This window comes from Halichoeres trimaculatus, unplaced genomic scaffold (genome assembly GCF_033239565.1).
Source record: "Halichoeres trimaculatus isolate MK-OKI-2021-1 unplaced genomic scaffold, fHalTri1.1 fHalTri1_scaffold_12, whole genome shotgun sequence".
Classification (NCBI taxonomy): Eukaryota; Metazoa; Chordata; class Actinopteri; order Labriformes; family Labridae; genus Halichoeres; species Halichoeres trimaculatus.
The window spans coordinates 33,368,643-33,395,949 of NW_027437190.1; the positions used below are offsets into that span (position 1 = coordinate 33,368,643).

The 27,307-nt window shown below is 43.5% G+C and overlaps 5 protein-coding genes across 8 annotated transcripts in view; 2 read left to right on the forward strand and 3 right to left on the reverse strand.

Moving 5' to 3' along the window:
* pnp4b (purine nucleoside phosphorylase 4b) overlaps positions 1–3,574 on the forward strand; it is a 4,020-nt gene extending 446 nt beyond the window's left edge. Inside the window, exons 2-7 of the mRNA XM_074682970.1 lie at positions 1,225–1,397; positions 1,498–1,601; positions 1,845–2,020; positions 2,096–2,286; positions 3,264–3,343; positions 3,427–3,574. Coding sequence (XP_074539071.1) covers positions 1,225–1,397; positions 1,498–1,601; positions 1,845–2,020; positions 2,096–2,286; positions 3,264–3,343; positions 3,427–3,567 — 865 coding nt within the window. The 3' untranslated portion in view covers positions 3,568–3,574. The remainder of the gene's footprint in view (positions 1–1,224; positions 1,398–1,497; positions 1,602–1,844; positions 2,021–2,095; positions 2,287–3,263; positions 3,344–3,426) is intronic.
* A 67-nt stretch (positions 3,575–3,641) lies between these two features.
* On the reverse strand, positions 3,642–7,577 carry decr1 (2,4-dienoyl CoA reductase 1, mitochondrial). The gene is made up of 10 exons (XM_074682966.1): positions 7,484–7,577; positions 6,707–6,909; positions 6,556–6,613; positions 6,390–6,476; positions 6,040–6,187; positions 5,140–5,239; positions 4,886–4,958; positions 4,653–4,799; positions 4,480–4,542; positions 3,642–3,965 (listed from the first exon to the last, which is right to left on the reverse strand). The coding sequence occupies exons 1-10, from the start codon at positions 7,547–7,549 to the stop codon at positions 3,906–3,908; spliced, it is 1,005 nt and encodes a 334-aa protein (XP_074539067.1). The 5' UTR covers positions 7,550–7,577; the 3' UTR covers positions 3,642–3,905.
* Positions 7,578–8,772: 1,195 nt separating this feature from the next.
* On the forward strand, positions 8,773–10,167 carry pmvk (phosphomevalonate kinase). The gene is made up of 5 exons (XM_074682972.1): positions 8,773–8,916; positions 9,090–9,153; positions 9,256–9,408; positions 9,509–9,638; positions 9,721–10,167. Exons 1-5 carry the CDS (start codon positions 8,822–8,824, stop codon positions 9,861–9,863), a joined length of 585 nt encoding a protein of 194 aa, XP_074539073.1. The 5' UTR covers positions 8,773–8,821; the 3' UTR covers positions 9,864–10,167.
* Positions 10,168–12,276: 2,109 nt separating this feature from the next.
* Positions 12,277–21,471, reverse strand: LOC141800436 (uncharacterized). Of its 3 annotated transcripts, none has more exons than XM_074682968.1 (9): positions 21,338–21,471; positions 19,670–19,821; positions 18,507–18,640; positions 16,526–16,643; positions 16,358–16,428; positions 15,357–15,432; positions 13,398–13,460; positions 13,220–13,289; positions 12,277–13,065 (listed from the first exon to the last, which is right to left on the reverse strand). In XM_074682968.1, exons 2-9 carry the CDS (start codon positions 19,802–19,804, stop codon positions 12,983–12,985), a joined length of 750 nt encoding a protein of 249 aa, XP_074539069.1. In that variant the 5' UTR covers positions 19,805–19,821; positions 21,338–21,471; the 3' UTR covers positions 12,277–12,982. The 3 variants fall into 3 exon arrangements, with proteins under 3 accessions (XP_074539069.1, XP_074539070.1, XP_074539068.1); XM_074682969.1 differs by lacking the exon at positions 15,357–15,432 and adding an exon at positions 15,857–15,932; XM_074682967.1 differs by having other exon boundaries at positions 13,220–13,460.
* A 583-nt stretch (positions 21,472–22,054) lies between these two features.
* The window catches only part of arhgef2b (rho/rac guanine nucleotide exchange factor (GEF) 2b), a 28,629-nt gene continuing 23,376 nt past the window's right edge, over positions 22,055–27,307 (reverse strand). For both annotated transcript variants that reach the window (XM_074683523.1, XM_074683522.1), the window contains 10 exons: positions 27,110–27,282; positions 26,951–27,018; positions 26,504–26,737; positions 26,346–26,423; positions 26,122–26,174; positions 25,847–25,888; positions 24,151–24,201; positions 23,787–24,071; positions 23,555–23,693; positions 22,055–23,466 (listed from right to left, as the gene is read on the reverse strand). In XM_074683523.1, the coding sequence (XP_074539624.1) occupies positions 23,417–23,466; positions 23,555–23,693; positions 23,787–24,071; positions 24,151–24,201; positions 25,847–25,888; positions 26,122–26,174; positions 26,346–26,423; positions 26,504–26,737; positions 26,951–27,018; positions 27,110–27,282 (1,173 nt within the window). In that variant the 3' untranslated portion in view covers positions 22,055–23,416. The remainder of the gene's footprint in view (positions 23,467–23,554; positions 23,694–23,786; positions 24,072–24,150; positions 24,202–25,846; positions 25,889–26,121; positions 26,175–26,345; positions 26,424–26,503; positions 26,738–26,950; positions 27,019–27,109; positions 27,283–27,307) is intronic.

Here is a 27,307-nt window from a genome sequence, read left to right on the forward strand (position 1 = left end):
TTTACTTATTTCAGGAGGTTTTCAGTGAATAGTATTTTTCAGGTGTCTGAGATGTTTTGGGTTCGTCAGGTTTCTTTGGTGCAGTTGTTTCAGGTGTCCAGTTTTGTCAGGTGTATCAGATCTTCCCTGAAGCTCGGATGGTGTTTTTCCAGGGTTTTCACAGTATTCAGCTGTTTTTGAATAGTTTTGGCTGTTTTATGTAGTTTTTTTTTATTTTATAGGGGTTGCGGACAGGTGCTTGTCAGGTGTCCCAAGGGTCACAGACCTGAACAACTGAACGATGATTAACAGAAAAAGTGATTTTACCTTCTGAGGATTCTAGGAATGTGAAGTGATAAAAAGAAATAGTAAAAAAGTTAAGATCAGGTGTAAAGAGCAATCTTATCTCTTCATCATCAGACAGTAAAATAAGCCATAATATCGCTTATCCATAACAAATATACTATATCTGGTCTTTATCATCTATAATCTGAAATAAATTCTTAAAATCTGTGATAGATTTGCATTATATACGAATAGACACAGTGGTCTAAAGTCTGTAATCCACAATTTAAAATAATCATGTGATTTATAATCTAAAACCTGTAATCTGCTATCAAGGTCTGTGATTTTTCACGAGTAAACTATAATCTGTGATCTATAATCCATAAACTATGACCTTTAAACTGTAATCTTAATTCTGTTATCTGTCCTATAATCTGTGATTTAAAATGCACATCATATAACCTGTTATAATCCATAGTGCGCTCTATGATCTGTGATCTATTATACATAATCTGTTATATGTAACCTATAATCTGAGATTTGTTATCTATAAACTATAATCTTTTTAATCTAAAATCTGTCATTTGTTATCTAAAGTCTGTGGTTTGTAAAAAGGAAACTATAATCTGTGATCGATAATCCATAATCTATAATCCGTAATTTGTGATCCTTAATCTAAAATCTTGATCCAACCTGTGATCTATAACCTTTGATTTTCAATCTATAATCCGTTATCTGTCAGTCTGTGATCTTTAATCTGTGTGCTATAATCTGAGATCTGTAATCTATAATTTATAATCTCTGTGATGTGATTTTAATTTATTATCTGATATCTTCAGTTTCTGATTTGTAATCTGTAAACAATAATCTATGACCTGTAACTTTTGATCTAAAGTCTGTGATATACAATTTGTAATCTATAATCTTTACAATATATAATCTGTAATCCCTTGCTCCCAGCTGCTGCTCCTTTGAGGACTACAATCTGACCACTGAGTGGCTCCTGAACCAAACCAGCCACCGTCCAAAAGTGGCGGTGATCTGTGGCTCAGGACTGGGTCTGCTGGCCGACGTAGCCACCAACAAGCAGACCTTCAGGTACCAGGACATCCCCAACTTCCCTGTCAGCACAGGTGAGTCAGCCCCACCCACTGCTGGAGGAGGGGGCGTGGCCTCTGTTCTTGGACATGTATATTATCATATCATCTTTTTTACCATCTCTTCCTCACTCAGTGGCTGGTCATGAAGGATGTCTCGTCTTTGGGACCATAGAGGGCACTTCCTGTGTCTTCATGCAGGGTCACTTCCACCTGTATGAAGGTTACTCCCTCTGCCAGGTGAGTCCCTCTGACCTTCTGACCTGTCAGAAACTGATACCAATGCAGAGGAGCTTTAAATACAGTTCCTCCTTTGTCCACTTGAGGGCATCACCACAGGCCTTTTTAATGTAATTTAATTTGATTATTTACATGTAATCAAGTTTTTTTTGCTGATATGACTCCTTCCTGGAAGCTCTCTGTCCTTCCATGTGCCTAAGTGGAATCCCAAAGCTTACCTGTCTGCTCACCTGTCTGTCTCAGGTGACATTCCCAGTCCGGATCTTCAAGCTGATGGGGGTGGAGTCTCTGCTGGTTACAAATGCATCTGGAGGGATCTGTCCAGACTTTAAGGTTGGAGACATCATGGTCATCAAGGACCACCTCAACCTGCCGGGGTTCGCTGGACAACATCCGCTGTGTGGACCCAACGACGAGCGGTGAGACAGACAGGACCAGTGGAAAGACAGACAGGACGAGACTCTTTCCGACTCTTTCTCTCTCTGACTCTGTAGGTTTGGGATCAGGTTCCCCTGTATGTCTGATGCATACAGTAAGGATCTGCGGCGCCTGGCGATGGAGGCGGGGTCAGAGCTGGGCTGTAGTGACTTCATCAAAGAGGGCGTGTACTGTATGGTCAGTGGACCCAACTTCGAGACCATTGCTGAGGCCCGGATGCTGTTGATCATGGGCTGCGACTCTGTGGGTAAGACAGGAAGAAAACAGGCAGACATTGCTCAGTGATTGGTCAGGTTTACAGCAGAGCAGAAGAGGCTTCTGGGAGTTGTAGTTGAGAAATGTTACAGGGGCCATCCAAATAAGGTTAAAGGTGACAGAGGATGTTTCTTTAACTGAAGAGTAGTCTTAAGGGATTTTTTTTTTTTTTTGAAAGCTGGAGGGCTTTCAAAGCCCAAAGGTCTACCTCAGTGAATACTACCTGCACTATTTACCTGAGAGGTACCTGAACTATATACCTGAAGACTACCTGTACTATTTACCTGACAACCACTTGTACAATCCACCAGAAAACTACTTGTACTATCTACCTGGGGACTACCTGTACTTTCTACCTGAGAAGTACTTGTTCTATCTACCAGAGAACTACTTGTGTGATCTACCTGATAACAACCTGTACTATCTACCTGACAACCACTTGTACGATCGACCAGAAAACTACCTGTACTATCTACCTGAGGACTACCTGAACTTTGTACCAGAGAACTACTTGTACTATCTACCTGAAAACTACCTGTATTATCTACCTGCGGACTACCTGTACTATCTACCTGAGGACTACCTGTACTTTTTACCAGAGAACTACTTGTGTGATCTACCTTAGAACTACCTAAACTTTCTACCTGAAGACTACTAGTACCATCTACCTGAGAACTACCTTAAATATCTACCTGAAAACTACCTGTATTATCTACCTGCGGACTACCTGTACTTTCTACTTGAGAACTTCTTGTCCGATCTACCTCAGAACTACCTAAACTTTCTACCTGAGAACTACTTGTAGTATCTACCTGAGAACTATCTTAAATATCTACCTGAAAACTACTTGTATTGTCTACCTGCAGACTATAGCTACATGAGAACTTCTTGTTATATGTACCTGAGAAGTATTTGTAAGATCTACCTTTAGAAGTACTTGGTCTTCATTGTGTTCCATCTTTTCCTCAGGTATGAGCACTGTACCTGAAGTGACCGTGGCCAAACATTGTGGGATCAGAGTCCTTGGACTGTCCCTCATCACCAACAAGGTCAGACTGTAATCTAGATTAACAGTAAACTGGTCGTGAATGGGCTGTAATCTGTGTGTTGGTGTTCCCGTGTGTGGCTGCAGGTGTCTCTGGACTACAGTCGAGAGGAGAAGGTGAACCATGAGGAGGTTCTTCAGACCAGTAAAATGAGAGCTGAGATCCTACAGAAACTCGTCGCCACCATGATCAGCCGCTGCCAGCAGCAGAGCATCAACACACACTGACACACACACACACTTCAGAGCTTCAAGTTTTTGTCAACAAACTCCAGACTTCCAAAATAAAACCTTACGCAGTTTGTTCAGGTTAAGCTTTTATTATCAAAATTACACAAACATGTTTACTCTGAGCATGTGCAGTCAGTCACATGACTTCACAGGCTACATGCTAACAGCTTACAGTATTTCTTGACTCTTTAAGGCTTTGAGTCCAAATCCCCCCATAGAGAAAACCAAAGTGTCCTCAGGTATGTGTCAGATTCACTTAGTGCTATGACATCAGCAGGTGGGCGGTGCTTCTGCAGACTGTAATCTGATTGGTTGTATGGTCCAGTTCAGAGTTTTTAGGATCCTTTAGTGCTTCTGATCATGGCCTCCATGATCTTCCACTGCTCAGGAGTCACCTGAAAGAGGGAGAGAGATACACCTGAGTCTTCATCACTCCTCCTCCTCATCATCAACAAAGCTCAGTTTCTGTACTCTTCATCGTGTTCCTGACACTACAACAAATGTTGGTCATGTTCCTGTATAAATCACTTTTTGTCAGCTACTGTCTCTTTAAGAAATGTCAAAGCACTCAGCATTCTGGAGCCAAACATTCCGGAATGTTGCTTCACAGAGTTCTAATCAGTGATGTCACAGTGTGTATTCTTGAGTGACTGTTCTCTAATATGTTTACCTCAGTTTTTAACTTTAAGCACATCTACTGAACTGAATATTTCATAGTACAATATAAAACAAGACCTTTGTAATGTTATATCACAGTAAATTTTATTATTCATGTTCCAGTTTCAATAAATGCTATCTTACCTGTACCTGAAATCACACTACATGTTCCTTTCTGTGTTCATCATTAAAAATATCTATTCATGTTCTTGACTTTTGTTTCTAGGGGAATCATTTCAGTGTGACACTCACTTTTCTCAGCTCATTAAACTCTCCAGCCATCGACACGTACTCTCCTCCATCTAACCGAATCACCTGAAACAACAAAAACACAGTTTTACTGTTGAGGAAATGTGGGCTCAGATTGGTCTCAAATCAAAACTGGGATCAGTCCATAATCTGGACCAGGATTATTCTGGACTCACAGCTCCAGACATCCAGGTGGCGTAGTCACTGCTCATGTACGCTGCCAGGTTTGCAATCTCTTCTGGTTTTCCAAGTCTTCCTACAGGGATCCGACCAATCATGCCCTTCTCAAAGGCTCCTGTGGGGTCCAGGCGGCTGAACGCCCCCTGAAAACAAACAAACAAACAAACATCAGGTAAACAAGAGAAAGACTTCAAAGAAACATCTAGAGTTGGGTTTGGATGCATGGTACCTTAGTTCTGATTGGTCCAGGTTGGATGATGTTAAACCTGTGGCCATAGCGCCCCCACTCAGCCGCCAGAGACCTGACACACAGAGAAACAACAACAGCAATAACTCAGACTCATCAGAGATCTTTCCAGAAGCTTCCGCCTCCATCCTTCATCATCAGACCCCTAAAATAACCCCATCATCATCCTCAGTCCAGTCTAGGCTCACTGTTTATGTGCTACAGTTCAAAGGTCAAAGGTCAGAGGTCACACTGACTTGTAAAGCGCCTCGACACCGGCCTTTGCGGACGCACTCGGGACCACGAAACCAGAACCAGACTCAGCGTAGATGGTGGTGATGGCCAGGAACGAAGCACCTGATCAACAACAACAACAACAACAACAAATCATGAAATCGTTCAAAGGGGAGATGAAGTCTGGCTCTGGTAAGTCTCTGATTTGTTTCTGGATTAGTTTCCAACTCTGGATTAGTCTGTGGTTCTAGATTGCTTCTGAATGAGCCTTTTGGAAAGATCAGTCTCAAACCTTTTAATTCTGGATAAGATATGGTCTGGTCTGGTTCTGGGTCAGTCTCAGATCTTATTAACTCTAGATCAGTCTGTGGTTCAGGTTATCTTCTGGTTGTGAATCTGTTGGTTATTCTATCAGCCTCTAGTTCTGGAAAAGTCTATGACCTTTCTGATTCTGGGTCCGTTCTTTAATCTGATTCAGTTTCTAGTCTGTGTTAGTCTGTAGTCTTGTACTGGATTATATTCTTATTCTAGACCAGTGTCTGACCGTTTTGGATCAGTATCTGCTCTTTTGAGTCTGGACCAGTCTCCAGTTCTAGATTTGTATCTTACGATTCTGGTTCCAGATCAGTCTGCTTTCTAGATCAATATCTGACCTTTCTGGTTTTAGACCAATCTCCAGTTCTGGATTAGTATCTGACCTTTCTGGTTCCGTGGCAGTCTCTAGCTCTGAATCAGTATCTAGACTTTCTGGTTTGGATCAGTTTCTTCTTCTGGATCAGCATCTGACCTTTCTGGTTCTGGTTCAGTCTCTAGTCACGGATCAGTATGTGACCTCCCTGGTTCTGGACCTGTCTCTAGTTTTGGATTAGTATCTGCTCTTTTTGGTTCTGGTTTAGTCTCTAAGTTCTGGATCAGTATCTGACCTTTCTGGTTCTGGATCAGTCTCTTGCCGAGCTCCAGAGTGATGAAGGCGGTCCCGTTCAGGACGATGTCTGTGATGCTCTTCCAGCCGTTTGGGGACAGACGCTCAGACGGACAGACAAAGTTTCCTGCTGCGTTGTTGATGATCACCTGAACCAATCAGAGCACACGGAAGCTGTGATGTCATCAATAACAGGCTAATTCGGTTAATTTTGAAAAATAGGGTAACTCTAATGACATGACTTTTCACATACTGAGCAGCTACAAGCTAAAAGTGTGAGTGTGTGTGTGTGTGTGTGTGTGTGTGTGTGTGTGTGTGTGTGTGTGTGTGTGTGTGTGTGTGTGTTTTTACATCAGGGAGTCCTGTCAGAGTTTCTATCTGGTCCACACAGCGAGCGACAGCCTGAGGATCTTTGACGTCACACTGAACCGCATGGACCTGAGGACAGCAGGGGGGACAGTTAGTCTGGTTTCTTCAGGTTCCAGTTCTGGTCCAGGTTCTGGCTCTGGTTTTTCACCTTGTTTCCAGTCTGGCTGCTGATCTCGTTGGCTGTCTGCTGCAGAACGTCTAACTTCCTGAACAGGAGAACAGGTATGTTACCGTGAGATGATCACATGACCTTTGACCTGCTGGATTATTAATATGATGATGAAGGGGGCGGGGTCTACCTGCTGGCGATGACACACTGAGCCCCCAGCTGTGACAGTGTGGTGGTCATGGCGCGGCCCAGACCCGTCCCGCCTCCTGTAATGAACGCCACTCTGTCTTTGAAGCTTCCTGGCGGCAGCATGGCACCTTCAGCCGGGGGGAAGAACTTCACCTGAGGAGGGGGGCCGGCCTGCTGGAGAGCCGCAGAGCTGTGGATCCATGACTGAGGAACAGGGAGAGACCTGGGAGTCAGGCTGTGAGGTTTCTCAGGATCATCAGGCTCTAAAAACTGGTCTAAAACTGAGCGTGGACTCTTTGTTGTTGTGATAAAACTTCAAACAGACTGCGTTGGTCTGTTGTTGTGACTCAGACAAAGATGAAAAACACATTTAATGAGTGATTTATGCAGAAATCCAGTTTTAGTTGCAGACAGAGCTGCTGCCTGGAGTCATCTGTAAATGTGTGACAGCTCAGAGCCTGTAAGGTGACTCAAAATGAGAAACATTAAATATTTTACAGATTTCTTTTTATAAAACTTTCTGGTTTTGTCGTTTGATGAAAGAGGAGAGGAAATTAATTTGTTGTTTATGAAATCAATCAGCTGTTAAAGCGCGTGCACGTCCTGATGCTCGCTCAGGTGGGACTGGGTGAAAGTTGAAGCTGCAGAAACAGACCTTCACCTCCTCTAACCTTAATCAACACATCATCAATTATCTATCCAATCACTGATCAGCTCCTGCATGACGTCACGATACACAGATTTAGAGATTTAGAGATTTCAGATTGAAGTTTCTCACCGACTGAATTAAAGTCCTCACTGAACCAAAAAACTCCGCTCTCCTCACAAACACTGCAGCCGCCATCTTTAGTGAGGGCGGGACGACTTCTGACCTGGATCATACCATCAGGATGGAGAGGGGGGACATACCATTAACTTATTTACATTTATATATTTAACTGAACTGTTTTTTGTTGTTGTTGATTTGTTTTGTTTTCTTTGAGAAAAGTTATTTGATAAATAAATGTCACTTTTATACATCTTACAAACATTTGTGCTATTGTATCTCATCGAAATCAGGAAAGTAACCTCTAAATTATGACTCACCTTGCTGAAACATTATTCATAGTTTATTTAGCAGTGAGAAAAATGCCAAAGTGTCTCCACTGAGGTGATATATCCATGGAACAGACCAATGATGTGAAAACATGTAAGTTACCACAGCAGCTCAAACAAATCTTCAAATAAGACATGCCTAACAGACACTGATACTGATACTGCCTATTTGGTGAAATATACTACTTCATATACTACTTGTACCCATATTGTTGGTCTCCAAATACTAGAACATAGTCAGTATTTTGATATTTTTTTAAGCTACACAAATTATTTTCCACTTTTTTCCATATGAACTTGGTATTTTGTCATTTCAAAAAGCAGATTACATCTAAATTTAACATACTATACTGTCTGTTTGCTATTTATTTTTTCATCTTGTTTTCCAAAAATTGTATTATGTTTACTGCTTTATGTGCCTTTTATTGCTCCCAGGAACAAATAAAGTTCTTTTTTTTAATGAAATGAATTAGTTTGAATAGGTATTCTTTACGGTAAGTTTGCTCTGATAATTGATTGCTTCACTTCTACACATGTTGTACACTTGTTTATATATATATATATATATATATATATATATATATATATATATATATATATATATATATATATATATATATATATGTTTATATATAAATATATAAACATATATAATAAAATTGCACCCCTCCTCCATTTGGCTGCATTGGTTCAGCCCAGAATATGACCATCATCACACGTTACCGTAAAGTCTGTAAAATTGGGCCAATTTTTAAAAAAGTCCCGAATTTTTAAAATTTTCCGTCTTCGTCAAAGGTCATAAATCACGTGATTTACATACAAGCAGAAATATCCTCATTACTGACCGGAAACACTCTGCTGGGGTTGTAATTTTATTATTTTGGAGGTTTTATTTTGAAGGGTTACCGTCTGCTCTGACAGTTACGGTAAGGGTCCGGTATGGTCTGACAGTCCGAGTCTGAGTTTGGAGCATGTGTGTGTGAGAGAGCTGCAGGTAAACTAAGGTGACTTAGGGAAACAGATGGAGGATCAGGTCTCTGAACCCAGACTGGTTCTGGTTTTTAGTGGGAAACGAAAGTCGGGGAAGGACTATGTGACGGACTGGATCCTCGAGCGGTAAACAGGAAGTTATCTTCTTAGTCTGCGTGCTGTCAAAATCTGTTCATCTCTCTGTTTGTGTGTTTGTGTGTGTCAGTGTGTGTGTGTGTGTGTGTGTGTGTGTGTGTGTGTGTGTGTGTGTGTGTGTGTGTGTGTGTGTACCTGTGTGACTCCTCTCTCTCCCCCTACAGTCTTGGTCCTCAGGTGTGTTGCATCCTGCGCCTGTCAGGACCTCTCAAACAGCAGTACGCTCAGGTGAGACTTCACCTTCGCTCACACACACACACACACACACACACACACACACACACACACACACACACACTGAAGATCTATAATGGTATGTTTGCTCTGCAGGAACAGGGTCTGGACTTGGACCAGCTCCTGGGTCCAGGTCCCTATAAGGAGCAGTACCGAGCAGACATGATCCAGTGGGGAGAAACCCGACGGAACCAGGACCCTGGGTACTTCTGTCGCCTGGCAACCAGAGGAGCCCAGCAACCTGTGTGGGTACGTCACAGTCTATGACATCATTAACTCCACATCCTCACCTGCTGTCTCCTTCACTTACCTGTACACACCTGTAACGAGCTGCTCTGTGATTGGTCAGGTGGTGAGTGATGCACGGCGGCTCTCTGACCTGCAGTGGTTTCAGTCCGAGTTTCCCAAACAGACTCGAAGTGTTCGAGTCCAGAGCTCAGAGGAAACACGCAAACAGAGGGGGTGGAGCTTCACAGCAGGTGAGATTACCTGAATGACCCTAAACTCACCTGTCCACCCATCAGCTCACCTGTCTCTCTCTTCACTTCATCTGTCTCTTAGGAGTGGACGATGCAGAATCAGAGTGTGGTTTGGACAGCGGGGTTGAATTTGATTGGACCATCACTAACGAGGACGACGCCCCCTCGTTAGAGGAGCAGCTGCAGCCAATCCTGAAGCTGGCAGAGGGCGGAGCTGATCGATGACTACTTGACCTTTGACCTCTGAGAGCATCACAGTGACTCACCTTTAACCAGGAGGTTTTCTGTCATCATTTAAAACAAACTTCTTTGCTCAGACTTTGTGATGTCACTCAGTGAGTGTTTCCACCAGAATGAAGCTCATTAACTTTAATTACTTTTTTACATCTCAATCCTCTGATGGATGGTGGTGGGGACAGAAGTCGAAGCTGTTTCTTATTTTAAATACTTGAATAGAGTCTGAACTGTTCGATGTTTACCTGCTGCCTTAACATCTTTGAGAGTCTGACGGGAGTTTAACTCAAACCAGACAAGAGTTTGTTGAGATTTGTTTCTATATAAATAAAGTTTTATTACAAAAACTCACTGGTTTATCCTCAGACTCTGACTGCTAGCATCAAAATACAGACCTGTTGGAGTTTAATGACAAAACCCTTTGACTGACAGGAGTCCAAGTACACACTAAGGTTGACAAACTTACTGGTTAAAGGCTGATGGGAACTTAACTACAAGTCTTTAGGACAGGGGTCTGCAACTAGCAGACTGGTCTGGGTCAAGTCTTGGCTATGTCTCAGTAACTGACCCAATCCATCTTATCCAGACGCTTTCCGGGACCAGGACATATCATCAATAACTTACGAGGAGATTTTAAGTTTGACGAGATGCTTCTATTTTCACCGGTGCAGCTTTAAAAATGTTTACGGTATTAGTTGAGCAGCGCTGCATCCTAGTCTAACCATCCCATGTGACACTTTTCAGCCAATGAAATCTCTAGAAACTAAAAAACTGGGATAATTGTCAGATTCTCAAGTTTCTGAGAGTACCTGAATATATCTTAAGTGACGCCAGCAACATGTCTAAACAAACCAGAGATGAAAGGAACATTTCATCAACACTTTTATTCTTATATCTTCTTTGAAAATTAGCAGAAAATGAACCGTTTGCTCGAGCTAAATTCCGTAAAAAGAGAACATTTTTACCCTTTTTCCCGCTTTCAGCAAGCCCCCAATAATTGACATACACCCCTGTATTCGTGCTTCAAAATCCCTTTAAATTTTGCTTGAGAACTTGCAAAATCAGTGACTGATTAAATACTTCTTTTCCCCCAATGTATTCAGTGGAGTTCATGACAAACTTGTGGGAGTGTAACAACGGAATATTGATTGACTGACATAAAAACATAGAAACATCAAATATTTTTATAATGGATCAAAATATAGCAGGAAGCAGTTATCAGAGGGTCCTCGCCCTCTTTCCGGTCCCCCATTGCACTCTGTCCGTCCATCATGCCTTTTTTTTTACCTCCTCTGTGAAAGTCTATAATGTGTGTGTATAAAACGTTCCATTTTCCCGCCTTCAGTGAGTCACATGACCAGCTGCACTCAGCTCCAAGTGAGTGTGTGACATCATCACAGAACTGCTGCAGCAGAAAGGAGTCAAATTAAACAAAAGTTTAGAAACAACTCCTCACAGGAGCCAGAATATTGACCTGATCGCTGTAAAATGTTTATTTTTCTAGGAAATTTTGTCAGGAATTTATCCATGTCATTTATAAAGCTGTAGAACTTTTACTTTTTTGTGCAGAAGGCAAAATCCAGCAGCTTAATCTACCTCTCCCATTCATTCTTAATGGGGGAGGTATGAGGACTTTTGTGGGGTTCACAGACTTTGAGGGCTTGCCGTTTGAAAACAGTTTCAGAAACAACAAAATTCAGAAAAACTTTTGTAAAGCAGGGTCCAGTCAGTCATTTGAACAAATTTCAAGCCGATACCATTTATGGTTTTTGACAAGATCAATTTTAAAGAAAGGGTGAAAATGTGGCAAAATTTTATTTAAAAAGGCAAATTCTCGATTTCTTGTTGGAGATAGCTCAGGGGTGTCAGTGTATGATTTTTGCGTCTTGATGAGACAAATATTTTGAAGTTGGTTTGATCTCTCTATGACAATCCTACTGAAAACTAGAGGTGCTTTAGTGTGCCTAGGTGGCGCTAGAGCGCCAAATTAAAGGATGTTGGGGGTCAAGTTTGGTATCCTATTAAAAGTTTCCTCGATTCTGAGGTGTGTGCCAATTTTTATGAGTTTTTGAGCACATTAAAGGGGTCAAATTAGAGCTCAGGGTACGAAGGTAAATAAAAAGAAAGAAACTAACCAAAAACAATAACGTTCTCTTTTTTGGGCAAGGATCTTGACTAAAAACCTAAAGTGTGATTCAAACTTTTGTTTAATTTTGAGGATTTTTTAAAAATCTTGTAAAGTTCCTGCAACAGCTGTTTTTTTTGTGACAGGTGATACTTACCTGTACCTGTACTCACCTGTACCTGTAATATTTGTCGGGTATCTGAATAAGGAATGTGTTTCAGGAGTTTTGTAAACACACATTTTTAACTTCCTGTTGACAAAATAAAACACGCAGAGTCATTCTGGATCTACAAACCAGTGACGGTGCTTTTATTTTACAAAATTTGTCTCATGGTTTCTTACAATGAGCTGTGACATCAGCTGTGATGTCATCACATAAGCAATGACATCACAGCCTCCAGATAAAATCTTTAAACTTTATTTGTTCATGGCATCAGGTCAAAAGACACCTGTAGGAGGAAAAGGGGTGTGTCTCTACACTCTGATTGGCCCATGGTCTGCCTCACGTGACAGTGGAATGCCTGGCTGTGATTGGCCCCTTTAAACCACACCCCTCTTAAACAAAACACCTCATTGGCTAAAGTAAGGTTGGCTCTAATGGATGATTAGTGAAGCAGGAGCTGTGAGACGAACCGTTGAGACGGAAACACTCAGAACGTTAGTCGTTAATTGACGAAGGAATGGCTGTGAGTGGCGGTTAACCTCCCTTTACACACAGAATGATCCCACACCTCCTCCCTGCACCTCCTCAATCATACTGAGGAGGAGGTGTTGAGGAGTTAATCAAAGCAACACTTCAAATCCAAAGGAGCAGGAATGAATGGGAGGGGGAGGGAGGGGAATGTCTAATCCTGATCTCCCCAGCAGCAGGAGGAGGAGGAGGAGGGTGAAGGAGGAGCAGGAGGTTTATAAGTGGAATGTTTTGGCCACAGAGTCCCTGACACCGGTCTGACAGGAAGCAGCAACAGCGGGGGCAGCAGGAGGTTCAGAAGAAGTTCAGCTCCTCCATCGTCTTGGACAGGGTCGTCTGAAGCTGCACGTTCTCCGCTTTGGCCGAGGTAAGAGCCTCTGAAAAACGAGACACGAGAGCATGAAAACCTGAGAACTCCACAATATGACGTCCAATTCATCAGGTCAGAGGCCTGCTCCAATCAAAAACAACATCCCAGGAAACAACCATCCAATCAGAGGCCAGCGATTAAGGTGGGTAAAGAAGTCTCACCTTCCAAATGGTCAACATTTTTTTCCAGTTTGGCCACAACACGCTCTGAGTGCTCAGCTCTGGACTCAGCCTGGAACAAGAGAGACACAGGAAGTGAGCAGGTGACAGACAGGAAGTTGGAAAATGACAGACAGGAAGTCAGCAGGTAAACTGAGAGAAGTGAAAACTCCGTCCTCACCTCTCTAAGTTTGCTGGTCAGCATCTTGATCTCCTCCTCGTACCGGTCCTCTTTCAACGCGTACTGAATCAGAGACAGCCAATCAGAGATCAGGTGCACTGACAATCAGCCAATCAGAGATCAGCAAATTATACAACAATCAGCCCTTTAGAGCAAATCCTCCACCTCCTTCACCCCCTCATCTCTCCCTCTTCTGACTTCTCCCCCACCTCCCTTACCTGCCCATCATTCTTCCTAATCCTCTCCTCTCCTACTTCCTAACTCCTTCCCTTGCTTCTCCCCGTTAAAGTGATACTCTGGGATGGAACAAGTTGGGTCCTATCACAAGGTTTAGGGCAGAAATTACCCCTACAGCAGTGTTTTTATACGGAAGAGTATTAGGGCCACCCGTGAGACAAATAAAATTAGAGGGGGCACAATTTTTTATTCATCATGCACTTCGAGAAAAAAGTCAAAATGTTGAGAAAAAGTTGAAATGTTGAGAAAAAAGTCGAAATGTTGAGAAAAAAGTCGACACGCCGGGAATAAAGTCGGAATATAATAGCAAGAATAAAGAATAAAGAAATTAACTTCAGATGCTTTAGTGTTGACTACTTGGATTATGTTAGGTTGAACAACAAGATTAATGATATGATAATGAATGATAAAGTCCTCACGGAGTTGCAAAACTTCAGGAAATTACTCTTTACTTTACACTCCATGTTACAGCATGCATCTCTGTCATTCTCCTCACTGGATTTATCGAGAACTGGGACGGAACATCGACTTTTTTCAAGACATTGTATGCTGATTTTTTTTTCTCGACATTGTATGTAGACTTTATTCTCGACATTATATTTTGACTTTTTTCTCAACATTTCAACTTTTTTCTCAACATTTAGACTTTTTTCTCGACATCCTATTTCAACTTTATTCTCGACATTTTGTTCCGACTTTATTCTCAACATTTCAACTTTTTTCTCGACATTTAGACTTTTTTCTTTATTTTTCTAACAGGTGGCCCTAATACTCTTCCGTAGATTTTGTGCAGCAGAAGCCCAGGGCGCACGCATCAAACACCCCCTCCCTGCTCCTCTGCCGGTTTCCTCTGCACTCAGACGGGGCCATATTTTACTTGACCAAAAACACAAATAAACGGACTCCCACTGAAAAACTCTGATATCTGTCTGCATTCACGCTTTATTTAGAGAATTTTCAGCGCGTTACTTTCGCACAAAAACACCACTAAATAAGGTTCTAGTTCTCATCGTGTTGTAAAACAGCGCTACCTCCGCTGCAGAGCCACAGCTGGCTACGAGGCGCTCGCCGCTTAGTTATCAGTCAGCGCGCACGGCGTGCCACATGAATAAAAACGCAGGTAGTCTGCCAGGACGAAGAGACACGATGAGAACTAGAGCCTTATTTAGCGGTGTTTTTGTGTGAAAGTAACGCGCTGAAAATTCTCTGAATAAAGCGTGAATGCAGACCGATATCAGATTTTTTCGGTGGAAGTTTGTTTATTTGTGTTTTTGGTCAAGTAAAATATGGCCCCGTCTGAGTGCAGAGGAAACCAGCAGAGGAGCAGGGAGGGGGTGTTTGGTGTGAGCGCCCTGGGCTTCTGCTGCACAAAAACACTGCTGTAGGGGTAATTTCTGCCCTAAACCTTATGATAGGACCAAACTTGTTCTATCCCAGAGTATCACCTCCCACCTTCTTCTTTCGCTTCTCCCTCCCCCTATTCCTCCAACCTACTCTTTACTACTTCATCCTCCAACTCTCCTATATCTCCTCCCTTCTTTCTCCAATCCATCCATCAACCCTTCTTCTCCTCCCCTCCATCCTCTTCTCCTCCTTCTTCTTCTTTGCCCTCCACTCGTTCCTCCATCCCCTCCTCTTCCTCTACTCTTTTCTCCCTACTTTCTTTCCCCAACCTTCATCTGACTCCTGTTTTTTTCTTCTCCTCCTCCGTCCTCCTCCTACCTTCTCTGTCTGGGCATGTAGAGACTTTGAACTAAGGCAGACAGTTTTCAGCTCGTCCTCCAGCGTGCGTCCCTTGCTGCAGGTCAAAGGTCACATCAGAGACAGGTCAGACAGGTGCAGTGACTCACTGAGTGTCATGTGGCGTCCGTTCAGGTAAACAGGTGGAGGTAAACTCTGATCAGCTGCTCACCTCACAGATAGGCTAGTGCTAACAGGAAGTGGCCTGAAACACAGCGCCTCCTGCTGGTCACTACAGCTAACCCAGGAGGGAACAGTCAGAGTTCATCTCACCTGTTACCTGTGACGGAGCCACAGACAGGTGTGCAGTTTGTGTGTGTTTGGATGCAGCAGTTAAAGCCATGCAGCGCAGCAGGAGGAGGAGGAGCTGAAGCAGCAGCTGTGATCAGAGGTCAAAGGTCGTACAGGCAGCAGGAGGAGGAGGAGGAGGAGGAGCCCCTGTGTGACTGACAGCAGGTAGGAGCTCAGGTGAGACTCAGTACCTTATCCTCTGACGCCTGCAGGCTCTTCAGTGATTGGTCGAAACTCCTCAACTGCTCGTCCAACCTTCGAACCTTACTGTTAGACAGGTGGACAGACAGGTAGAGAGGCCGACAGGTAGAGAGGCCGACAGGTAGAGAGGCCGACAGGTAGAGAGGCCGACAGGTAGAGAGGCCGACAGGTAGAGAGGCCAGCAGGTGATGTTCAGAACACGTGTTGATGGAAACAGAAAAAGAAAGATGGATGCAGCAGGATTAGAGTGCTGAAGATGAAGAAGTGTGACATCACACTGAGGTCATCAGAGTGACATCACAGGCACAGTGTGCTCCTGATCACCTGAGCAGGTGAGTTCTCCCCCTGTGCGAGTCATTGGTGGCAGAAAAACACATCTACCTGTCTGTCTCTACCTGTCAGTGCGTCGGCGGCTTCATGCTGTAAGCAGCACATGCAGTGTGTGTGTGTGTGTGTGTGTGTGTGTGTGTGTGTGTGTGTGTGTGTGTTACCTCTCAGCGACGTCGGCTCGCATTTCAGATCGCTCCAGGTCTCCCTCAATCGTCACCAGCTTACGGGCCACCTGTCAGTCAAACACACACACACACACACACAGGTAGATGTGACGAGATGTTTGAGAAGAGTGTGTGTGTGTGTGTGTGTGTGTGTGTGTGTGTTACCTCCTCATACTTGCGGTCGGCCTCCTCTGCGATCTGTTTGGCCTCCCTCAGCTGAGCCTCCAGCTGCTCCATCTTCTCCTCGTCCTTCAGAGCTCGGTTCTCGATCACCTTCATGCCCCTGACAGGTGAGACAGACAGGTGAGACAGACAGGTGAGAGACATGGTGGTCTTAAGACAGTCAGAGGTGTGTCTGGAGTCTCAGGTATGTCCCAGATGTACCTGTTACTTCCTTCAGACACGTCACAGGAATGTCTCTGATCAGTCTCAGGTGGGTTTCAGGTGTGAAGAATGTGTCTGTTAAGAATCTCAGGTGAGTTCGTTTTGTGTCCTGGGTATGTTTTTGGTCAGTCTCAGTTAAGTTAAAGAGCACATATCATGCTGATCCCTGATTTAATACTTACATATAATATAATAAATTTGAAAACAAGACCTTTCACCCCCTGAATTTTCAAAAAATGAGATATTGTATTTTTTCTGATATCCTAGAGCGAGATTTGATGCCTCTGAAAATAGGTCATTGCCAGTTGGCCGCGAGACGACATGAGGATCCTTTTTTTTTATTGGAGTAATCTGATAAAGCAGCTCCTCCTCTGTGATGTCAGTTAGTCACACAACCGCCACCGAGGGATACACCCACCAAGAGCCGACTAACTGAGTGCTGGATGCAGGGACTCTGCTCTGCTGAGCAGCTCGGCTTTACATGGTGAATTAGCAGTTAAAACACTGTAGTTTTAGCAGACGTGGTAAAACTTGTGAGACTGTGATATTTGCATGCTTGTTCTGACATACACTGTGAACCTGGACCACAATAATGCTGCGGTAATAACATAGTGAGGAACTGACAGTAGAGGCGATCTTTAGACTACACTTTCAGCATGATGGATAAAACAGACAGAGAAAAGTGAAGGAGCAGGATGGAGCCCTGTTATAGAAATAGTTTATTGGTGAAGTCTGCCTATATTTCCACGTATAAACTCTACATGTTCCAGTACCAGTTTGACTCACCACACTGAAGCGTCCTGAGATGATCTGAGTCCAGGTGGATTTTCTTCCTCCTGAGCTGCAGAACCGTCGGGGTCAGATTCAGGGTCCAATACAAAAGGACGTATCCTACACTCTGCCATTTTATTAGTGCTATCAATGCCTTACGGTGAAGTTTTGGCAAACAGCAAACTCGCTCGGTCTGCCCCATTCTGTAAATTCTGCCATGCTGCAAAAACCGCCCCCTGGCTCTACCCCCTCCGCCCCTCTGATAGAACCGACCAATCAGAGCACAAAGGGCTGTGACGTTGCGAGGTTACTGGAGGTCATTCTGGAAACGGAGCGTTTCAACAAGATCTTCAGAATGACCTAAAATGAGGATATTGAGAACGCTATTGTGGGGCAATGAAGGAACTAAATGACTTGTACTCAGAGCAGAAATGCTTTACAGGCATCCTAGTCTGGCATAGTGAAAAGGAGAAACAAGCACGATATGTCCCCTTAAAGTGAGATTTGATCTCAGGTAAGTCCCAGGTGTATCTGTTACTTTGTCCAATAATTCTGTTTGTGTCTCACGTGAGTCTCTGCTGAGTCTTCCATTACTCAGGTGGTCTGTTTAACTTCCAGGTGAGTCTAAGCTGAGTGTGAATGGGTCTCAGGTGAGTTTGTTTGAGTTTCAGATAAGTCGTCCATGTGGTAAGGTGAGTCTCAGGTAAGTTTCAGGTGAGATCTGAAGAGTCCTGGGTAGTTCTGATGTGTGACACAGGCATATTTAAGCGAGTCTCAGGTGAGTTTGCTCTGTCAGGTGACACTGAGTCAGTCTCCTGTCTGTTATGTGACTCAAGTCTGTCTCAGGTGAGTCCATTAAAGGTGAGTGTGAGTTCAGTTGAAGGTGGGCCTCAGGTATGTGACCAGTTATTACAAGCCTTCAGTCACAGGTGAGTGACAGGTGAGTCTCAGGTGAGTAGGTTAAAGCTTGTGGCTCAGGTGTGTTGCGTACCTCTCGCTCTCGTCTGCGACCTTCTCCACCTCGTCCAGTTTGTGCAGGGCGGTGGCCAGACGCTCCTGGACCCGGTCCAGACTCTCCTCGCTGAGCTGCAGGCGACGATTTAGAGAGGTGACCTCGGCCTCAGCCTGAAAGACGCAGAGCAGGGAACAGAGAGCCCACAGTCACAGCGCCTGTCAGGTAACCCTGAGGGTGACAACTGAGCCAGATCAACAAACAGCTGCTCAGAGACTCACAGACATATAAACACTCATGTTTAAGTGTGTGTGTGTGTGTTATCTCAACCTGCATGCTGTGCCTTATCACACACATACACACACTGATACTCACTCTGTAGAGCTGCAGCTCTCTGCAAAACCAAAAACACACACACAAACACACACACACATGCACAGTGTGTTTTAGCATCATCTGACGATAATCAAAATGAAACTGAAAACACTGAGTAAACTCCTCACTCTGACCTATCAGGTTTCAGCCACTGGAGGGCGCTGCAGCTCAAACACAGAGAGGACACACACACATCTCTCAGGTCAGAAAGAAGAAACAGAAAACTCAGGACTGTGGGAACCAGCAGGACCTCAGCCCTCAGACTGTTTACTGTCAGGGTGGATCTCCTCTCTGTTAACGCTGCTTTAGACACAATCATCACATCCTGTTGGAGAGGCTACAGCGGCTGCTTCTTGTTATTACAGGAACTGCTTTAATTTGGTTCCTGTCCATGAAGGTAAGAGGAACCAATAAGGAGAATTTGGTGGAGTTCGTGCAGTTCAGGTCCTGACAGCGACAAAACTCCTTCAGGATTAGACCTCAGAGAGAGATCTGTCAGGACCTGCTGTGTCGGCTCAATGTTGCGTCACATGTGATGCAGCACGTTGACAAATAAGAGGACGATAATCTGATCTAAAGTTTGGCTCCACTTCTCTAAAATGATTATGAAAGAGTACGAGAGAGGAAGCATATCTGTTACAACGTGAGCTTCAGCACGCTCTGGGTTTGAGATTTTGATTTTTTGGAGGGAAACAACAATGTTTGTAAAGGTGGATGAAGCAGAAAGAGGAAGTGAAGGAGAGTTTAAGTATGCTAAATACCAAAAAGAGCAGGATAAGAAGAGACTGATTCATGCAGCAGTGTGTGTGTGAAGTGTGTGTGTGTACCTCCTCTCTGGCCCTCTTCTCCTTCTCCACATCCTTCTGCAGCTTCTCTGCCCTCTCATCCGCCTCCTCCGCCTGGTCCTGTAGGACTTTGATCTTCTTCTTCACCGCTTCGATGCTGTTCAGTCCTCCACTCATCTTGTTTTCTTCTTCTTCTACAGAGAAAACAGTTTGTTAGACCATTTTATATCAACACTTATGAGGTAAAAACCTCAAGTTATGTTGTTTAAGCTTTGATGATATCTATTTAAACTCGGCAGGTTGATGTCGTCCTGTTTTTACACAAACACACACACACAGCTGTGAACAGATTGAATCTCAGTCTGAAGCTCATACACACACTAATATTTAATTTCAGGTTGTCGTCCTCTTCAGGAGCCTGTGTGCTGACAGCAGGCGGGAACTCACTCACACAAGTGTGTGTTTGAGAACAAGCATGCGAGGAAATATCTCAAGTATTCAGACAGGTGATGAAATGCTTCTCATACAACTGAAACAGCTCAAAATTTCCCATCAGTCAGTTTTTCCACAGTAGTATTGCTTAGAAGACTAACGAAGAGGATAAGGCAGTAAGTAAAGACTGTTCACAGAGCGCTGAATCCAAGCAGAATGATGAGAGGATGACTGGAAGAGAAAAAAGAGGAAGAAGGAAGAAGTGCTTGAAAACCAGGGATCCTGGAGAAGACTGTCAGGAGTCAATTCAGACTTTTGGAGAGCTTTTCCAGATGTAGACTGAGGCTAGAGTCAAAGGATTAAGAGCCACTATGAACTTCTCTTATCTAAATACCTGTTTTTTTTATATTAGAATCTTAATTTTTATTATAATAAGCCAAAACAATACAAGTTAAATACATACAAGGACCAGATATTTCATTCATACATACAAATAGAATGTCTGAGAAATACAAAAATATCACAAATTTTACTTTTATATAGTTAAAAATAAAAAAAATAAACCTTTTCATGATATACATATTTACTAAAATGTACCTGCAATGCTAGCTAAATCTTACCTGTGTGTTATAAAATAACATATACTTCACATAAACAGGTAAATAGGTCACTGGTTCCACTGAAGCTTAGCAGTAACTCCTCACACTGACTAGTCTGTTCAGATGCGGGTTGTTAGCTTTAATATTAATAATTAATAGTTTAATGAGGTTTAATAAACGGTGACGCAGTTTGACTCGGTCTGAAGAAAAAAATCAATAATTTTTCCCACAAAATGTCCTCGCCTCCTTTCCTGATAATAATTACAAATTCATATATATTCATTAGAAGTTTTTGGTCACCTTAAAGGTTTAGATTTTAGGGTTTAAATGCTGTTTAATAACTTTAATTCTCTGGTTTGTGTGTTTAGTAACGTTGTTTATCAGTAGTTAGCATGTTAGCTCCTGATGCTCACAGCGGACCACCGCCCTGCTCTCCTGTTAGCACGCTAACTGTGATCATAGCGGATAAAAACAGGTGACGGTTGCCTGAAGGGTTCCTCTAACCGGTCTGAATCCTCTGAGGAGAAAACACCTGTCGAGCCAGACCTCACCTGCACCGTCACTTCCCCGTTAGCTGGCTAACTAGCCGCGAGCAGCTAACTTAGCGGTTAGTTCCACACAAAGTTCACAAACAGCGGATAAACTGCTCCTCTCTACCCGTCTGCTGACCCACTCTCACCTGGGGATGTGTCGCGGCCTGTCCTGGTCCCGGTCCTGAGCTTGGTCCTGGGTTCTAGTGGTTCTAGCTCCGCTGCTTCCTCAAACGGACTACACCCTTACTGGACTACACCCACATCCGGGTTAAGTTCCCTCCAACGGAAGTGACGCAGCAGAGACCGTTCCAAATTAAAAGGGATCGAAATGTTCGATCCACACTGTCAATGTCAGGATTAATTTCTGTCTGGAAAATCAATCCGGTTATAAAACAGACCAAAATAAACACCGGTGCAATCTTAATGACCTACATGATTAAACAAACCCATCTGTTTCATATTATCTAGGCCTAAAACCACCATGACAAAGCTCAAATTTAATTTCCACATGGAAAATTCTAAATATTTGACAAATAAAAAAAAATAGGATTACATTTTTTATGACAATACAAGACTATCACAATTACAGGACAAATTCAGCAAAAAAAGTGTCCTGATTTTTCCACAGGGAGCGCCAATAATGTCACAAATAGAAAATTTCCCAAGGAGCTCCAAATAAAAGTAACAAAAATAAATAAATAAATTTAAAAAAAAAAAAACATTTAATTCATAAATAGAACAGTGGCATGCTAAAAATTTGTAGATGTTGCCTAAATAGTATCAAAAAATATTCTGTAAATATTTTTAGAGCAAATAAAAAAATTGCATGACCAGAAATAAAAACAAGAACACACTTACCAGCTGATTAGATTTATATTAACACACAAACATACAGTCAGAGCTTTGAAACACAGACAACAAAACATCATTTACAGTTTCCGATCAAATTTATACACACATTAATTCAGTCTACTGTTTCTACAGCGGGAATAATTCAAGTGACAACTGTTCAGAGAGTAAGAATACTTCATTTTTTAACTTCTCAGAGTATAATTATTTCAGTCTTTACTCAGAGTTTAAACACGTTAAAATAGAAAGCTGCATGGACTCTGGGTCAGTCTGAGAATCAAACTGCTGTCAAACTCCTGAGCACCAACTGAGGCATCCTCTAAATAAAGGATCTTTGTTGATTACTTGAGGTGATTAAACTTTTTTTTATTCTTTAAATCCAGCATTTTTTTTTTTTTTTTTATGGAGACACAGCAAATATCCAGGGTGACCGTCTCCATGGCAACAGCGTCATGGTGTTTCAGGTTAAAGGTTTGATTTCTCGCTCTGGTTTTAAGTGTTTTCTTCCTGTTTTTCCCCCTCAACTCGTCAACAACGTTCTGCTCTGCAGATCAAAGTGTTTTGGTTAAAATATCATGAAATCAATGTTTCCAGAAAAACATCCTCAGACATGCTGATTGGACAAAACCAATCAAAGTTCAGATTCTAAACAAGTATCTCAGAAACATGCTAACATGCTAACAGACAGCTGTGATGTTTTGATTCAGTCAGACATCAAACAACTTCCTGTTTTCACCCTGTCTCATCCAGCTGATCAGATTATTAATCAGATTATTGACAGGATCTTTAAACATTATTGATCAGATAATCATGCTTTAAGAAGATTCAACCTGTTTCAGATTCAGTGTTTTTTTTATATTTAATCATTTTTGTTTTTACACATTTATTCTTTTGACTGGCGGATGTTTGAATCCTTCATAATCTCATCCAGCTAAAGTTAAACTAGGTTAAAGTTATAAAAAAGGATATAAATATAGCCCCCCCTCCCCTTACAGCAACTAAACACAGCAGCAGTGACTGCAGCTCTTAAGATCCAAAGGCATTCTGGGTAATGTAGTGTGGCGACCACAGAGGCATCTCATCCCTGGGGAATGATAAGCCCAGCCCCTCAAATTAACACCCACTCTACAGTCACCAGATCCAGACAGTGTGGGCGGGGCTCCAGCTGACATAATCAGGTCACATGGTTTTTAACTTCCTGTTTCCAACTTACAGTAACGTTAAAAAGACTTTTCAGGATAAAATAACTTCGGTTTGGTCTTAAAACAGGAAGAGACGTCGGCTCCAGCATCCAACTTTCAGCGTAAAGAGTCTGAGGGTGAGTGACATCACGATGATGTCAGAGGTCCCTGAGGTGGACAGGTGGAGGTGTGGTGTTAAGTGGGATCAGCTCCACACTCGCTTTCCTCTGGGATGTCCTGCAGATCTGAGAGGAAAGAAAACGACCACTCAACATTAAATAACTCATTAAACAGATAAATGTCAAAAAAGATGATTATTAAAATTTAACTGACCTCTGGGACTGTCAGAGCGAGGAGAGATCCTCATCTCCTCTCCTTCTTCCTCGTTTCCTTCCTGAACGCCATCCAATTGGTCAGAATCCTGACTGAGGGGGTGTGGCTGCAGCTCCCTGCTGCTCCGCCTCCTGCTCACCTGCTCACACAAACACCTCACGGTTAGTCAACTCCGGCTTGTTTCACTATTTCCTGGGGGTTGCCATGACAACTGTCTGCTCCCAACACCCACCTGTTCCTTCTTCATGACATCACCGATGTCCCCGTTGCTCCTCTTCCTGCTTCCTTTCTCCTTCCCCTCACTCTTAGGCCCCTCCCCCTTCAGTCGCAGCTGAGCCAACTCCTCCTGCAGGAACTCCACCTTCAGCCGAAGAAGCTCTGCCTCCCCGCTGGAGTCCATCCCCGCATCCTTCGACATGGAGCGGCTGATGCGCGGCCGGGGGAGACCCGAGGTGCAGGATTGGGGAGGACAGGTGGTGGACAGCTCCAGGATGGAGTCCTGACGAATCACAGCAGCCTGGGGGCGGAGTCAGAGAGTTAGGAGGAAGTAGTTGACGGTTCAGTTTTTGTTCTGTCAGAGAGAATAATCGTCTTACCTGCAGGGCGTGGAGGTTTGTGCTCAGGCTGACCAATCGCTGACGGATTTCCTGAGGAGAAGAGAGAAGAGGTGTGAGATTAGCATCCTCGACTAAATCTTTCTGCTCTGAAAACCAAAATGAGAAAACTTCAGCTGGAAGTTTGGAGAAAGGGAAAGTACAAAACACCCAAAATCACAAAAAGGGGAGTCCCGATCCAATCGGCCAAAAATTGAGTATCAGATTATGTCGGCTTTCATCAAAAATATTAGAAACAGTCAGTCCATTTCAGGGTATTTTTCGTTAAAGTCCGAAAAGACGTTGAAGTTGAGTTCAAAACTTGTAGAGCAGGGATGATATGCTTTTCTTTTGGTTCAATTCTTGTATAATTTTTGAGGTTCTGACTAATTCAATTTGCGGTTCATTGATATTTCCAATTTTTGCAATTTTTGATTTTACTTTTTTAACACCAGATCAGAAAAAGTTGAATGATGATGATGTCTAAAGATTGTATCAGGAGCCATTTTCCTAAAATGCACATTCAACCCAGCTTTTACATGAGGAATAAAATGAAGGACGTAAATTTGAAAAAGAAAAAAATCCACTTCTTATTCAGATGATTTAAGTTCATTAAGCTAAGAAATCCTGATACTTCAATACATCCATTTTTCTCTCACCCCTAAAAACTTGTTATGCACAAATTTCCAGAGGGATCACAGAACGGGGCAGTATTACACGACCAACCTCATCACTAAGGCTGTATTCAGACCAGAAAAGTCCTTTGGTCCACTTGTTTGGTCCGGACCAAAAGCCAACTTTATTTTTTCCGTTTGGTGCGGTTCGTATTCAGATTGTACTTTTATCAAGTGGACTATATTCTGTAAACACATCCACGTGTGTGACGATCAGTGCTCTCATTGGACAGCACTGACAAAGGGCGGCACACAGAATACAGACCTGGAAATGGAGGTAAACATGTGTTTGAGCTTTTATTAGAGCTGCTAAATCATTTTCAGTTTCAAGAGCAGCTCCTTCAAAGCAGCTTAACAACACCGTTTACAATTTAGGAACAGCGAAGACGAATGATCGCAGCAAGGAGGCGCTATGCTCTGCGTGTCCTGACCCACAACATGCTAGCAACAGCGTGGCTAGACAGAAGACGGAGGATCAGGTATGAACCAAAGACGGTTAGGTTACGGTGGCTTTATAGGCCCAAAAGGCGCATGTATCCTGTAGTTAGTTCGGATGGACCTTGGTTTGTATTCAGACCTGCACCGGAGAACCAGGAACCGCACCAGAGTTAGTTTGGAAGCAGACCGAGACCACCTCAAAAAGTGGGTCTCAGTCCGGTTGTTTGGTCCGCACCAGGGTTCGTTTGTGTCTATTCACACCTGCATGAAAAGTCCGCACCAGCGTGGGAAACGAAGCCTGGTCCGTTTAAAGTGGACCAAACAGTCCAGGTCTGAATACGCCCTCAGTTAAGTAATAACCAAAAAGTGTGTCTGTTAAGTGCTGATTACGTATTGGATCAATATCTGTATCAACCAATACTCCAGGTTGTGAAATCCGTGTCATATCAGAAGTGAAAGGTTGTATCAGGACACCCCTACTTACAAAATAAGTCAGGACGATACGAGAAAAAAACTTTAAGGTCACAGGAACAAAAATATCACATCATCATATAGACTTTATTTTGGGAAGAGGAAGTGATCGTTACCTGGGCGACCGTTCCTTCCTGCAGCTGGTTTCCGTTTTTATCCTAAAGATATAAATTCAACACATTCAGAAACAGACGATTAAATTTATTCTTTCTATTATTTAAAAATTCAAAACTGCTTTGGGTAAAGGATGCTGTGTGAAGTGAGCAGGTGTTTGTGTCAAACTGAATCCTGACAGGGTGAGCGTGAGTAGGAAACCGCTGAATGAAAACAACACATCACTGGAGTATGAGAGTTAAAGGTTAAAGGTTAAAGGTCAAAGGTGAGGATTTACCTTTGAGGAGCTGTTAGAGTCCACAGAACCGTTCAGTGAACTGGAGTCGCCACCTGAGAGAGGAGACAGATGAAGGAGTTAGCGTCTGTTCACCACACAGACACCAGGGGGCAGCGTCACTCTGTGCAGCACTGAAACCAACACGTGTCGTCTGGGTCGATGAACGGATCGCACAGAGGAGGAAGACGAGGAAGAGGAGGAGGAGGCAGGTGAATGTAACTCACTATTCAGCTCCTGGTTCCCGTTGGTCACTGAGGGCTTCTGGGAGTTGGAGTTCAGCAGCAGCTCTGTCAGTTTGTCCACTAAAACGACACACACACACACATGTTGGTTCAGATCCACTTCCTGTTTGACTCACGACACACCGAGGACTCCAACTCACCGTCAGCGATGGAGGCGCTGAGGAGCGGCTCGGCCTGAGGAGCGTGAGGAGTGTCGGCCCTGAACAGGTTCCTGCGAGAGGAAGAGGAGGACAACGAGGAGGTGCTGAGGTCCAAACTTCCTCCTCCGTCCTCCTCTGATGAGCCTCGGCCCGTCGCCTCCACCAGGTCAGAAAACAGAGTGACCCGCTCCTGCAGGAGCTCCAGCACCTCCCTGTCCTTCTGCTGGATGTCAGCTGGAAGTCAAGAGGAGGAGGAGGAGGAGAGGTGGAGAAACATTTTGTTATATTTAGGGGAATCATGAGGTGTTTACAACAGGAACAGGGGCAGAGAGGAGGTGCAGGGAGTAAAAGGGGAGCAAAAGGAGGAGATGAAAACAAAGAGAGGAGGTGCCAAAAGTAAAACAGCTGACACTCTAGAAGATGGAGGAGAAAGAGGAGGTGCTGTACCTCTGAGTCTCCTCAGTAAAGCTTTGTCTTCAGTCTCGATGAGCGGGAACTCCTCCCTGGACGGACAGCTGAGGACAAAACAGGAAGTGATCAGACACACGCACACCAAAGGATGATACACACGATAACACACTGAACACACACGCGGTGACCTCTGACCTCTGAGCCGCCTGCTGGATGCGGGTGATCCAGGCCTTGCGGTCGTCTTTGGACGCGGCGTGCAGCTCGTACATCTCAGGAGGCGTCGAGTGACTGAGCAGGTAAATCCCTCGCTCCTGATTGGCTATGTCTCTGACGATGAGGTTGTTCAGGGAGACCACAGGAGACTTATCCTGAGATGGAGACACAGGTGAGACA